Source organism: Oncorhynchus mykiss, chromosome 6 (genome assembly GCF_013265735.2).
Source record: "Oncorhynchus mykiss isolate Arlee chromosome 6, USDA_OmykA_1.1, whole genome shotgun sequence".
Classification (NCBI taxonomy): domain Eukaryota; kingdom Metazoa; phylum Chordata; class Actinopteri; order Salmoniformes; family Salmonidae; genus Oncorhynchus; species Oncorhynchus mykiss.
The window spans coordinates 53,876,703-53,891,851 of record NC_048570.1 but is presented as its reverse complement, the minus strand read 5'-3'; the positions used below and the strand labels follow the sequence as shown (position 1 = coordinate 53,891,851).

Below are 15,149 nucleotides of genomic sequence, written 5' to 3'. Positions count from 1 at the left end.
TTGCAGTATTACTTAAGTGCCTTGTTGCAATCAAGATGCATGTTTATTTTTTATTCTGTACAGGCTTCCTTCTTTTCACTCAGTTTTTTAGGTTAGTATTGTGGAGTAACTACAGTGTTGTTGATCCGTCCTCAGTTTTCTCATATCACAACGATTAAACTCTTAACAGTTTTAAAATCACCATTGACCTCATGGTGAAATCCCTGAGCCGTTTCCTTCCTCTCTGGCAACTGAGTAAGGAAGGACACCTGTATCTTTGTAGTGACTGGGTGTATTGGTACACCATCCAAAGCCTAATTAATAACTTCCCCATGCTCAAAGGGATATTATTCAACATCAGCTTTTTTTCTTTCTTTTTTTTACACATTTACAAATCGTTACCTTTCTTTGCGAGGCATTGAAAAGCCTCCCTGGTCTTTGTGGTTGAAATCTGTGCTTGAAATTCACTACTTGATTGAGGGACCTTTATCTGTATGTGTAGGGTACAGAGATGGGATAGTCATTAAAAAATAATGTTAACCACTATTATTGAACACGGAATAAGTCCATGCAATGCATTGTGCAATTTGTTAAGCACAAACAGGTTGACTACTTATTGACTAGACATTTCAGCGTTACATTTTTTATTAATTTCTAAAATGTTCTACAAATAAAACATATGGGGTATTATTGTGTGTAGATCAGTGAGACATCACCCTTTAATCCATTTGAAATGCAGGCTGTAACACAACAAAATGTGGAAAAGGTTAAGTGGTGTGGATACTTTCTGAAGTCGCTGTATGTTGCATTATAGAATTATAGCTCCGCTCAGTGATTTCTGCATACCAGGTCACCAACAAAACTTTAACAATAGCACAAATACCGGCAAACACCACTTGATTTCTATGACTTGTCTCGCTTACAGATTATCTGAAATGTCACTACTTCAAACAATGTTTTCTTACAGACATTGTTCACCAAATGTTTCAGCCAAAAGACAAGGCAAGAAAGAGCTCTGGGCATTCAATGGAGGCCAAAAATAAGCCCCTCCTCCTATAGCTCCTCCCACCACCAGCCTCCTCTGATATAATCATCCCCAAACCCAACATTTTGGCAACAGGGTGTTCTCCAGGGCACCACCCAGACAATGGAACTCCACGCCTTCATCTGTCTGTGGTGGTTGGTAACCAATGGTTATGTAATTGGTTTTAAATCTGAGCTTTGACTATAGCATACTTTGCTGTCACACCTCCTGTGCAAATGAATGTGTCTTCTTGTGTGGAGTAGGGTAAATAATGGATGAGCACAAATCAAATCTTTCCATGTGTGTGGTGTAGCATTAAAGTAAGGCTATGGCCACTTCAATATCTTAAGCTTTTAAAATATATATATGGATTACATGGATAATATCCTTTTTTTTTTTTTTTAAGTGTTTCCTCCAAAGTATGAGCTTGTTTTGTTTTGGATGTATTGTTTTCATATGTATTATTGTTGTTTCATGTTTAATATACCCAATTAAAATATCAATAACATATGTATATACTTTTGACAAATCTTAAATGACCCATGGATGTTGTGTGCTTATAGATTATTGTTATTAGGCTATTATTCTTGCTAAATATCGTTAATAATTAACGGGTTAAAAAAAAAAAACATGCCTCCTAAAGAGGTTCCTTGAAGGACGTTTTCAAAAAGGTTCTTCAAAGAACATTTTCAAACGGGTACCCTCGAGGAACACTGCATTTCAAAAAAGGTTCCCCCACAGTGGCAACTCAAAAAGGATCCTCGAATAACCTTTTCTTCTAAGAGTAGTCTGTCTCCTGCCCTCTCCCATTCTGTGTCTTGAGGAAGGTGTGAGTGGTACAAGGAAAGGGGAGCAGAAATCAATTACAATTATTCTCTGTTGACAAAGTAATTAAACCTTGGAGCAGCCAGCTAATTTAGCAGCGCGAGGCCCTTATCTGTAGAGGCCCAGATTTACGAGGGGCGCGGGCCACACGGGCGCAGTAAGCATTGCAGGTGTTTATCGCACATTTAATAAGGTACGCAGGCTACAGTGACGAGCTCGTTAAAAGACACTGCGAGGTCGCTGGACCGTTTCTGCGGGGTTGTGTTATTCGGATAATTTTTGTATCTTTCTCAAGGGTTTGGGTTGGTTGCATAACGGTGTGTCTAAATAACAACACAATAGGATGCTCATGGGATTGTTTGCCCACGAGAATGAACCAATTTTTAATTAGGGGTACATTTCGTTATCAGAGAAGAGAAAGCTGAACAATGCCGTGCGCAATGCAGTATTTTAGGGCAGGCTATGTGTGGTGCTGGGAAAGTTCCAAAGCCTCCAGTGTAGCACGATACCTCAATGACCACGTGTTTTTTTTTTAAAGTGTCCTTCTTGCGTAAGAGGTTAACAAATGAGTAGCTTCAGTCGTTTCATGAAGACCTCGCCCACTTTTTTCTACACTTGATCAGTGCTTGTTTCGGTGACGCACACAGAAACGCATTACGCGTATATCGCACGTGTGCTTAAATTCCTTGAAGCGTAGTAAAGTCTATATATAGCCTGGAGGCTTTAACAAAAAAAAGACTTTGCAGCAGTCTGCAGTTTTTGTCATGACACACTTCACAAATATTTGTACAAGGAAAATTGTGTAAATAATTGGTATGATAAAGTATAGCCCAAACTGTATAGTATGTGCAAAACATTTACTGACACAGGCTTTACGGAAACGAAATATATGCTTTTAAAATTGATAATCATATGTCGTAGTCTATATGATTATATGTGATCCTAATATAAAAATATAGGCGAAATAAGTCATATATGATACTAGATGTTAAGTTACGTTTTCAGTGTTTTCAACATATTACTTTCTTAATAAATGTTCAATAGCATTTACGCAAAGTAGGCATACTTACAACACAATAGAAACCATATTAACCATCTAACGAAATAGTTTCCCAATCAATGTAATCGTCTCTCCCACAAATGGTACATGTTCTCTCGCGAATTGACGTGCTGCATGCATTCTCATTCCCCAAAATGTAATCTAGGCCTACATGCAAATTCCCCCTAGCTCGTGTGTACTTACACATCCCCTCGAGAAAAGTGTATTATTAATCAGCTGGTGAATGAGTCAGTCCAAGCACGCACACACTGAGCGGCATGTGCGTGAACAACATGCGCACGTTCCCGCGCGTCTTCGCCCGGTGTAGCTTTAAAAATAAGAATCCAAGGCCAATGATTTATCAAACTCTTATTATCAAGAAAATGTCAAGCGAAGGGCACCTTGCTCCGCACTGACGCAAACCCAATATTTCCCACTGGGGTATAGAAAGCTTTGCACTAAGCACAGCCAAATCCACTCCTACATCTTCCAGTTCTCTTTACAGCTGTTTTTCAGCCTTTCAGCTTCAGCTCGTCTTAAGCCTCTTCACAAATGGTGAGTATGCTACATACTTTGTTTATTTTCTTTATTCTACATTACATTTGTCATACAAGTTATCTTATTTATCTAAATGGTTGAAGCAGCCTTACTTCGTTTTGTGGAAATATTTTCATTTATTCAAACTGCATGCTGGATAATGGATAATAAATAACTCAGCAGCCGAGTTGTGCGCTGTCCATGGTACCGAAATCGAGCTGCATAGCGCTGCTCCACACACAGAAACTTTTCACAACTCGCATTCACATGGCAATCTCTGAGCAAAAGATGCATTCAGTTCAATCAAAAAAACACTTGTTTCGTTCGATCTTTTCCATTTAAGTAGGGCTATTTCTATTGAATGTATTTGTTTTCATTTTAAGAAAAACGAAATCAGATATAGACTATATGCAAGGTGGTAGACAAAAGACGCAGATATGATCTCTTTTTCCCCCCTTTTTTTTTATATTTTTTTTTTTACTTCAACCTAAATGTAGCATGTTTGTGTTTAGAAATCCCGCGCTCTCTTACATTGCTTTGTTTCCTCTTGGTTAGGATATATATGCGGAGATAGTAATTTGTATTTCTGCACGCCCGGGTCCTCTCAGAGATGTAGCCTGATGCCGGTGATCATACATGCCTGCCAGGGAGAGGGGAGCTGTCAAGAGCCCGGCAGCTTGTCTATTGCCCATAAAAATCAGTGGCTGTGTGGAGCTGAATGACATGGGGGAAATGGGGCGTAAAATTAAAGAATCTCGCAGTAACAGCGAACAGGAGAGGCAAACCCCCGCAGACCGTGATCTGAAGCCCAGAGCTGCGGAGCCAAAACATGCAACAAAGGGCTTTTAAAATACTGCAGAAACACCCAGCGCTGCTGCATTTTTATTGTAGGTGATTAGCCCATATTTTTTATTTGGAAATAATAGCGCTAAAATAATCGAATTCTCAATTAATAGCCTATTAGTGCTAACACTGAGCTGGCAAATGCATCTTAAAGTGTTTCTGTTTGTATAGCCTTTTATATGATTTGTTACCCCTTTTCTTGTGTGATGAGCTTCATCTGTAAATGACATGTTGCAGGATTTCTCCGAGCAGAGAGAGATGGCCAAACAGCCGGCCAATGCTCCTACCGGTTGTAACCCGTTGCAACAGCCGGAGGGAGTTTCAGCAAACAAACCGGATAATGCCTTTAACCAAACGTCCGCAGCATACCCGGCCCCTCAGCCAGCACAATCCAACGAGAGCAAAACTTTCTGTCCCACGGAAAATAAACCAGGAGAACCGGGAGAAGTCAAAGTCTATGGGACGTTTAAAAACGCCGCTCTGCCGGTGCCTGGATCCGTGGCTGCTCTCTCGGCTGCCCGGGATATCCCTGTCCAGTACGGGGACCCGCTTAGGGTCACCGGGGATCAAAACAATGCATCGGGCAACTGGACCACCATGAGCCAGACCACCATCATTCTGGGCGCAGATGGCAACACGTCTGTTCAGCCCGGCGCGGTGATGGGGGTAAGTGGGCTCAAACGAATTGTTTCGATACGGGGAGCATCGTCCAAACAACCGGGGTCAGGAGAGCTTAGGGGGTAGGGTGGACTACAAGACGAACCGTGGTTTGGAGTGAGTGGTGATCTATCTGACATGCAACCTGTATTGCCTATTAGGATAGGGGATTGGCTGTGGTGTTATCAGGTCTTTCACGGATAAGGAAACCGAGGTGAGGGTGACATACTGCGGCTGAGGAGAAGTTGTAATTACGGTCCCATGGGACTCCTTCTGAGATAGTCCGGCACTGGAGACTGCTGCTGAGGGATGATTTGAGAGAATGTGAGCTATATAGCCTATTCAAGTGAGTTTCCATTTGCAGTGGCCAGATGTAGTGACCAGAGGTTACAATTGTCTATGAATCAGGGTTAGAATTCACCAATATAATAGTTGCGAAGAATTCCCAGTTATTATGGCAAATGATCAAAATATAGAACGGAAAAGGTAGGCTATCTATTTCGATGTTCTGACCCTCTGCATTTGGCTAGAGTAGGCTACCTATTTGATTAAATTCTGTCAACAAAAGTTGGTCTAAAACGGCGTCGTGAAAGTGCTGAATGGACGGAATCTTCCCACTGCAGTGAGATAAAGGAATAGGCCTACTGTAAGATGGTTGTTTGTGTATCAGCCTACAGTAATGGTATATCCCCCGCACTACGCTGCTCCGTGTGTCAGGTATGGATAGAAAGAGGGATAGAAACCCCGCATCATGCTCTCTCGGGATTGGTCTCGGTAAACCCATGACAGCGCTTGGTAATGGGTTACATAAGGCTGCGGATTCTGCCCATTGTTACAATCCCCGCGAGGGCATTCCTCGCCACTCTCCTCTTCTCTCTCCACTCCTCTCATTCTCCTCTTCCTCCGCGCGCCAGCCTGACAGTGTTCCATTGATAAGCTTGCTCCTTTCTCCCTCTACCCGTATTGGCGGGGAATCAGAAATAAGGAAATTGGAATTATCTGTATTTATGAATATTCATATGAATTTGTCCTGTCATGTTTTAAAATGCTCACATCAATCAAAGAGTGTTGTTCCCGAGATGATTATGTGTTTTGAAGCGGGTTGTATTCGTATGTTCTGACTGTTGCAAATAGCCTATACTTGTGGCTAATTTGATAGATCGAATAAAGAAACGAATCCTTCGCCCAGTAAGGCAGGAGGTTTGGGATCTGAGACGTTTTAATGATTGGCTATACTAAATGTAAGTCCTATATGGTTACTTACTGTACATGAAACCTAGCACTAAAATCCACTGATTTCCCCAGGAGGAAGACGAGGACGAGAGTGGAGATGAGAATAAGGCCAGGGGAAACTGGACTAATAAATTGGATTTCATCCTGTCCATGGTTGGCTATGCGGTGGGACTGGGAAACGTGTGGAGGTTTCCATACCTTGCCTTCCAAAATGGTGGAGGTAAGGAGAGTGTTGAGTTGAGAATGTACCCGCACTGCAAATGTCACTAAAGTTGTAAATGCAAAAGCACCTAAATGCGGAAAATAAATAACACTGATTCCAAAACTGATCAATGTTATTTTAATTGGATATTCCATTGCTCCACAATGATAGATGTATATGTTTGACATCATGCATAATTGATATGAACGAAATTGACGATGTAATTAAATTCGAGGAACAAAATGGGAGTAAGTCGACTTAATTGTGTTTTTATCCTGGATGATTTCTATTGTTGTTTTGCCATTGTGTGAACACCAGTATGCTTAATGTATTTCAACATTATCAAACGAAAATACATCACTTTAATTCATTCACTTGCTAGGCTATATCATTGGAGTTTAAATTAGTGTCGGAAAAAAACAAACATTTTTCACTCAACTTTTTGACTGCCTTTTCTTCTCTAAATGAAATGGCGACTTTTTATTAAGACACGTTTTCCAAACAGTTATAGAAAGCGTCTAGCTAGCATTATTTTTCAGCGTCTAAGAGCCTACTCTTTTTCGTGGATTTTAGTTAAATTATTTAGGCTTTATGCTTGATAATCACTTCGGTAAACAAAATATTATTTATATATTTTTTAATTATTATTAGGCCTATCTTTATTTCAATTTAGTTTGGTCTACACTACGCTTTATTATATTCTAGCTACCTTATACAACTAATTAAGCTACATGTAAGGGAAGCAAATAAGTATAACCCATTTAGATATGTCACATGTATTTCATTATTACCTGCCATGCATAATCTCTTTAATTCCATGAGAAAAGCAGTCGAATTAGTCTGTTATAGCCTTCTTTTAAAATCATGTGAGCCAAGTTTGAGTAATCTCTTTTCACTTGTACCTGTGCGCTACTTTGAAATGCTTCCCCGTTTCCCTGTGTATATAGGTGCTTTTTTGATCCCCTACCTTATAATGTTGTGCCTCGCCGGGATCCCTATCTTTTTATTGGAGGTTTCCCTGGGTCAGTTTGCCAGCCAGGGCCCCGTGTCCGTGTGGAAAGCCATCCCGGCTCTGCAAGGTAAACTGCGCATATACAGGCTGCGATCCAAACTCATAAAGTAACGTATTTAAAACTAGTAACATACACTAACTTCAGGAAAAAATTAAAACGACTTATTATGATATAATTACTTTTGATCACGCTCCTCTGCCTGCTTAAGAGTAATTTACATATTTCGTCTCATTTATTTATTTTAGGTTGCGGGATTGCCATGTTGATAATATCTGTCTTGATAGCCATATACTATAACATTATTATGTGCTGGACACTGTACTACCTGTTCGCTTCGTTGAAGGGCTCACTGCCATGGGCTAACTGTAAGAACGAGTGGAACACGTTGGACTGTAAGGACAAAGACATGCTTCTCTTAGGTAAGACCACAATGCGCCAGAACGCACACACACTCTCATGCATGCGCACACACACATACACCTAAGCACCCCCTCACCATTGCGCAATGCGCAACGCACCCCTTAGCTAAGGACTCTTGCCTGTAACCTGCCCTATAGTGTAGAGTGGCGGGTTATTGGAAGCATTGTTTTCTAGTTTCATATACATCCAAAGTGCTACTTTTGCTTACTAGGTTTATTGTATTGATTTTTATATTTATTCTGTGGGTCTCAAGTTCTTTTTTCAACTGTGTAGGCTACAAATGTGTGATGTTAAAATTCTTTATTCTAATCTAATCTATATAATGAGCAAAAAGCAGTTATACAAAAGGTGCATTTTAAAGATTACGGTGTAGGCTCAGTAGACACATTCGTTTTTGCAATTGTGCAATTATGAGTAATTGATTTTAGGTTACATTGGGTTACAATTAATTTAAAAAAAAAAAGAAGATACATTGATAAAAGAAAGGCTCGCAGTATGACCGGATAATTTTCTCCCAGATGCATGGGGGGAAAAAAACGAAATTTGATTAAGAAAATGCAATTTTTGTCTGTTGCATTTCAGTGAATTCAGCACTAAAGTTGCTTGCTTGACACATTTACAAGTAGTGGAGTTGCTGCAGTGCCGCAGTGCGCGCCAGACTGCCCTCTCGTGGTCATAGTAAGAGTTACAGTAACTGTCGTCTCCCTGGTCTCTCTCTGTATCGTTGAATAGAATTGATGCTGTGTCAACCCGTAGCTTTCATTGGTAATACAACAAACGTATGATCATCATACAAAGCGAAACTAGATCTACTCTTGTCAAACATGCTGAACGTTTCTATGTGTATTCTAAGTCTAGGCTACATTTGATATAATCTTAAAAAATATTGAGAAAAAGGTTATTTCATAATAAGCACAATTTGTATTTAAAGTTCTGTTAAAAGAAAAATAACCATTACACATTTAAAAAAAAAACATGCTTCACCCATACAGTGGATGAATGGCTTTCATCTGAGAATAGAGGACATTTCTTGTAATGGGTATCAAGTACAGTATGTAAAGAACAGTAATATATAAAGCATGGCGGAGATCACTGTTTTTGGTGTATGAACCAGTGTGCTGGGCAAGGATCTATTCTACATTATACCCACCACCTGAGAAAACTGAAAGTTGATAGTTTTTAAACCAGATTGTAAAGAAGTCTGTCTGTTCCTGTTGAGATGTATTTTTTTTAAATCTGATTCGATACAGGCTATGTAAGTCTGTCTGTCTGTCTATCCTGGTTGACATGTGTTGGTTTCTGGTTGTGACAGAGACGTGTATCCTCCATGATAAAAACATCACCTCTGTAAAGAACAGCTCGTTCTGTCTGTCGGCTCAAGCCATTGGAAACCTGACCAAACTGGTTAACATGACCTTTCCGGATAACAAAACTTACGTCAGCCCCAGCGAGGAGTACTTCAAGTAAGTCAAATCAAAGTTTATTTGTCATATGCACAGGATACAGTGTAGTGTACACAGTATAATTAAATGCATACTTGCAAGCTCTCCTCTCAAACAGCTAAAAAAAGTATTACATGAAAATATAGTTTAAAAATGTAATAAAAATAATAACTTGCATCAGAGTTACAGAGGTTCTATGTTTGAAGTTGGCCTGCTGGCTGAGGATACTTGTGATTTCTCATACTATACTGTAAATGTTGGTTTCCTTTCTAACATAATTAGGGCACAGTTATTGGGCTATATAGACACAATTGTTTCCCGCTATTGATTGATATGAAGGAATAATACATGTCAGATCTGAAATAACTGTTTTATATTTCCCTCTGGCTTTCTCGATGTCTCTCTCTCTCTCTCTCATTCTGTCTCTCTCTCTCTGGCTCTCTCTCTCTCTCTCTCACTCTGTCTCTCTCTCTCTGGCTCTCTCTCTCTTTGACTCTCTCTCTCTTTGGCTCTTTCTCTCTGGCTCTCCCTTTGTGTGTGTGTGTGTGTGTCCCATAGGTACAATGTCTTGCACATCTCCAAAGGGATAGAGTACCCTGGAGACATCCGCTGGCCCCTCGCAGGCTGCCTGTTGCTGGCCTGGTTGATAGTCTACCTCTCCCTGGCCAAAGGAATCAAGTCATCAGGGAAAGTAAGAGAAATCTCTCACTCTCTACTCATGTGGTACCTCCTTTGAATTTGAATAATTTCCCCCTGTGAAATCCCAGAACCATAAAATAAAGTTTGTTCTTGAACTAAAAGTGTTGAATCAGTGCACTTATCACAAAACAAAACCTGATAACTCTCTTCGTTTCGTTCTTCCTCTCCCCTCTCTGAGGTGGTGTATTTCACAGCTACGTTCCCCTATGTGGTTCTGGTCATTCTGTTGTTCAGAGGAGTGACCCTCCCAGGGGCTGGTGACGGCATCCTCTACTTCATCACACCCAAGTGGGAGAAACTCAACGATGCTAAGGTATACATACACACATGTACAGTTGAAGTCGGAAGTTTACATACACCTTACCCAAATACATTTAAACTCAGTTTTTCACAATTCCTGACATTTAATCATAGAAAAATCCTAAAAATGCCCGGTCATAGGTCAGTTGGGATCACCACTTTATTTTAAGAATGTGAAATGTCATAAATAGTAGAGAGAATTATTTATTTCAGCTTTTATTTCTTTCATCACATTCCCAGTGGGTCAGAAGTTTACATACACTCAATTACTATTTGGTAGCATTGCCATTAAATTGTTTAACTTAGGTCAAACGTTTTGGGAAGACTCCCAAAGCTTCCCTCAATAAGTTGGGTGAATTTTAGCCCATTCCTCCTGACAGAGCTGGTGTAACTGTCAGGTTTGTAGGCCTCCTTGTTCGCACATACTTTTTCAGTTCTGCCCACACATTTTCTGTAGGATTGAGGTCAGGGCTTGTGATGGCCACTCCAATACCTTGACTTTGTTGTCCAAAAGCCATTTTGCCACAACTTTGGAAATATGCTTGGGGTCATTGTCCATTTGGAAGACCCATTTGCGGCCAAGCTTTAACTTCTTGGCTGATGTCTTGAGATCTTGCTTCAATACATCCACATCATTTTCCATCCTCACGATGCCATCTATTTTGTGGTCCACCAGTCCCTCCTGCAGCAAAGCACCCCCACAACATGAGGCTGCCACCCCAGTGCTTCACGGTTGGGATGGTGTTCTTCAGCTTGCAAGCCTCCCCCTTTTTCCTCCAAACACAACAATGGTCATTATGACCAAACAGTTCTATTTTTGTTTTATCAGACCACAGGACATCTCTCCAAAAAGTATGCTCTTTGCCCCCATGTGCAGTTGCAAACTGTAGTCTGACTTTTTTATGGCGGTTTTGGAGCAGTGGCTTCTTCCTTGCTGAGCGGCCTTTCAGGTTATGTCGATATAGGACTTGTTTTACTGTGGATATAGATACTTTTGTACCAGTTTCCTCCAGCATCTTCACATGGTCCTTTGCTGTTGTTCTGAGATTGATTTGCACTTTTCGCACCAAAGTGCGTTCATCTCTAGGGGACAGAATGCGTCTCCTTCCTGAGCGGTTTGACGGCTGCGTGGTCCCATGGTGTTTATACTTGCGTACTATTGTTTGTACAGATGAACGTGGTACCTTCAGGCGTTTGGAAATTGCTCCCAAGGATGAACCAGACTTGTGGAGGTCTACAATTTTTTTCTGAGGTCTTGGCTGATTTCTTTTGATTTTCCCATGATGTCAAGCAAAGAGGCACTGAGTTTGAAGGTAGGCCTTGAAATACATCCACAGGTACACCTCCAATTGACTCAAATTATGTCAATTAGCCTATCAGAAGCTTCTAAAGCCATAACATAATTTCTGAAATTTTCCGACCTGTTTAAAGGCACAGTCAACTTCTGACCTACTGGAATTGTGATACAGTGAATTATAAGTTAAATAATCTGTCTGTAAACAATTGTTGGAAAAATGTATTGTGTTATGCACAAAGTAGATGTCCTAACCGACTTGCCAAAACTATAGTTCGTTAACAAGAAATTTGTGTAGTGGTTTAAAAACAAGTTTTAATGACTCCAACCTAAGTGTATGTAAACTTCCGACTTCAACTGTAAGTGCGCGCAGGCACACAAATAGACTGACACACACATTTCTCCACCCATCCCTCTGTCTCTAAAAGTGATTGTGAATGTGTGTGTGTTACTCTAGGTTTGGAAGGATGCTGCCACCCAGATTTTCTTCTCTCTGTCAGCAGCCTGGGGAGGCCTCATCACACTGTCTTCTTACAACAAGTTCCACAACAACTGCTACAGGTAAGCACTTCTCACTGTGCTGCTTAACAGCTTTGCTTCCTTCCATATATGACCGCCCGAATCCTCTGTCTCGCAATCACACGTGACTGCCCTCTTGACAACATCTTAGCCAGCTGCGCCACCGTAAAGCTAGCAACTCGATGGCACGGGTAGAGACATTTCAAACTGAGGAGTGAGGTTACCAATCCATTACATACGGGTAAATAAGAAGTTGTATCACGATATTCACACTGTTACATTTTCCATGGCAAAAATAAAACGTGACGCAGACTAAAAATTGTTGTCATCACAGTAACCTGCTTTATGTAGCATACTGTGTTATGTAGCTTTGAAAGTAAACACGTGACTCTATGACAACATACGGTTATTTTAGCAAGGGTCGTCAAAATGTATAAAAGGTCAAAAATACAGTTCTGATGAATGTAACAGCTGTAAAATGGAGTAAGATACTCAACACTTTTTGGATTTTGAAAATCTATCAAATGTTGACAGCACATAAACCATTATATAATTACATCACAATGATAATATATATATATATATATATATATATATATATATATAATGTATAAATATATACCATACAGTACCAGTCAAAAGTTTGGATACACCTACTCATTCAAGTGTTTTTCTTTATTTTTACTATTTTCTACATTGTAGAATAATACTGGAGACATCAAAACTATGAAATAACACATATGTAATCAAAATATATGTTATATTTTAGATTCTTCAAAGTAGCCACCCTTTGCCTTAATGACAGCTTTGCACACTCTTGGCATTCTCTCAACCAGCTTCTTGAGGAATTATTTTCCAACAGTCTTGAAGGAGTTCCCACATATGCTGAGCACTTGATGACTGCTTTTCCTTCTCTCTGCGGTCCAATTCATCCCAAACCATCTCAATTGGGTTGGCCAGGTTGGGTTGGCCAGGTCATCTGATGCAGCACTCCATCACTCTCCTTCTTGGTCAAATAGCCCTTACACAGACTGGAGGGTCATTGTCCTGTTGAAAAACAAATGATTGTCCCACTATTCGCAAACCAGATTGGATGGCGTATCGCTGCAGAATGCTGTGGTAGCCATGCTGGTTAAGTGTGCCTTGAATTCTAAATAAATCACTGACAGTGTCACCAGCAAAGCACCCCCACACCATCACACCTTCTCCTCCATGCTTCACGATGGAAACCACACATGCAGAGATCATCCATTCACCTATTCTACGTCTCACAAAGACACGGCGGTTGGAAACAAAACTCTCAAATGTGGACTCATCAGACCAAAGGACAGATTTCCACCGGTCTAATGTCTATTGCCCGTGTTTCTTGACCCAAGCAAGTCTCTTCTTATTATTGGTGTCCTTTGGTAGTGGTTTCTTTGCAGCAAATTGACTATGACTATCACACAGTATTCTCTAAACAGTTGATGTTGAGATGTGTCTGTGACTTGTGCTCTGTGACACATTAATTTGGGCTGTGCAGTTAACTCTTAATGAAATTATTCTCTGCAGCAGCGGTAACTCTGGGTCTTCCTTTCCTGTGGCGGTCTTCATGAGAGCCAGTTTCATCGAAGCGCTTGATGGTTTTTGCGACTGCACTTGGAGAAATGTTCAAAGTTCTTGACATTTTCCAGATTGACTGACCTTCATGTCTTAAAGTAATGATGGACTGTTGTTTCTCTTTGCTTATTTGAGCTGTTCTTGCCATAATATGGACTTCATCTTTTACCAAATAGGGCTATCTTCTGTTTACCACTTCTACCTTGTCACAACAGAACTGATTGGCTCAAACACATTAAGGGGGAAAGGAATTCCACAAATTAACTTTTAACAAGGCACACCTGTTAATGTAAATGTATTTCCAGGAGACTACCTCATGAAGCTTGAGAGAATGCCAAGAGTGTGCAAAGCTGTCTTCAAGGCAAAGAGTGGCTACTTTGAAAAATCTCAAATATATTTAATTTTTTTTAAACTCTTTTGGTTACGACATGATTTCATGTGTTATTTCATAGTTTTGATGTCTTCACTATTATTCTACAATGTAGAAAATAGTAAAAATAAAGAAAAACCCTTGAATGAGTAGGTGTGTCCAAACTATTGACTGGTATTGTGTACATATATGTATTTAGCTATAGGTTATTGGGCCTATAGGAATTCTAGCTACTTTTGAAGCACACGTTGTGCTCTAGAAAGTAATATTTAACTCTGTAAAGATGTTTTTTTATTATAAAAGCTAAAATGTTGATACAAAAAACAGAAATTGAAATTACAGTCATTTGTGTAATATTAGGTTTCTACATTGTGTAAAAGCAATACCTATTGAGGTGCATTACATAGAAACTTCCAGGGGCGCAACTTTCACTGGGGGGGGGGGGGGGGGGGGTCATGTCTCCCCTACATTCTGAAATTGCATTTTTGTTTCCCCTCAGTTTTATCATTTAGATGTGAAACAAAAGCGGCATCTGTGCGCTTTAGTACCATGCGGACACCTCAGAGTGTCAGGTAGGCTGGATTTAGGACAGACAGGCTGTGTGAAAGCTTCTGGAAGGGTGGCTGGACCAGCATGGGGTGTGCTCTTTCACCATGTTGTAAAAGCAATCAGAGCAGAAACTGACTACTCTTTAGTTGCCTGATGTAGCTGGCAAGGTAACTGCTGTTTAACTTAACATTATTTTTTTAAAACTAGTGTTTATCCACAGTACTGAGCTAGTATTGTAACTGACTGTAATGTTAGCTAATGTTTCAGCCCCTCTCGACTGAGGTGAATGAATTAGCTGTGTTAGCTAGTAGCTACCACAGCCAGGCTGTTATTACTGCCTAACGGGTGTTGTTTGTATGGACATGTTTTATAGCCTTTGTTTTTTCACGTTTCAACAGAAGTAAATGAACTTGGCTAGCTTTTGCCAGTTGATGTACCGCTAGAGAGAGAGAGAGAGAGCTGGCCAAAAGTTGGCAAACTGTTAACTATTATTTTTTGCCGCAATCACACTAGACCTGAATCAAACAATCAGCCAAACAATTGAAGATTGCTATTGTCACCTTTTTTCAGTGCTTGAGTTTTTATTAGTCAGATTGGTAATGTCA

General features: G+C 40.2%; 1 protein-coding gene across 2 annotated transcripts in view; it reads left to right on the top strand.

Moving 5' to 3' along the window:
* The first annotated feature begins 3,229 nt into the window (after window positions 1–3,229).
* LOC110526924 (sodium- and chloride-dependent glycine transporter 2-like) overlaps window positions 3,230–15,149 on the top strand; it is a 59,842-nt gene continuing 47,922 nt past the window's right edge. Inside the window, exons 1-9 of one of the 2 annotated variants that reach the window (XM_036980430.1) lie at window positions 3,230–3,422; window positions 4,485–4,913; window positions 6,210–6,357; window positions 7,287–7,418; window positions 7,598–7,771; window positions 9,085–9,235; window positions 9,773–9,905; window positions 10,092–10,226; window positions 11,965–12,068. In XM_036980430.1, the coding sequence (XP_036836325.1) occupies window positions 3,420–3,422; window positions 4,485–4,913; window positions 6,210–6,357; window positions 7,287–7,418; window positions 7,598–7,771; window positions 9,085–9,235; window positions 9,773–9,905; window positions 10,092–10,226; window positions 11,965–12,068 (1,409 nt within the window). In that variant the 5' untranslated portion in view covers window positions 3,230–3,419. Of the gene's footprint in view, window positions 3,423–3,512; window positions 4,292–4,484; window positions 4,914–6,209; window positions 6,358–7,286; window positions 7,419–7,597; window positions 7,772–9,084; window positions 9,236–9,772; window positions 9,906–10,091; window positions 10,227–11,964; window positions 12,069–15,149 lie in introns of those variants that run through there. The other variant, XM_036980431.1, reaches the window with a different exon arrangement.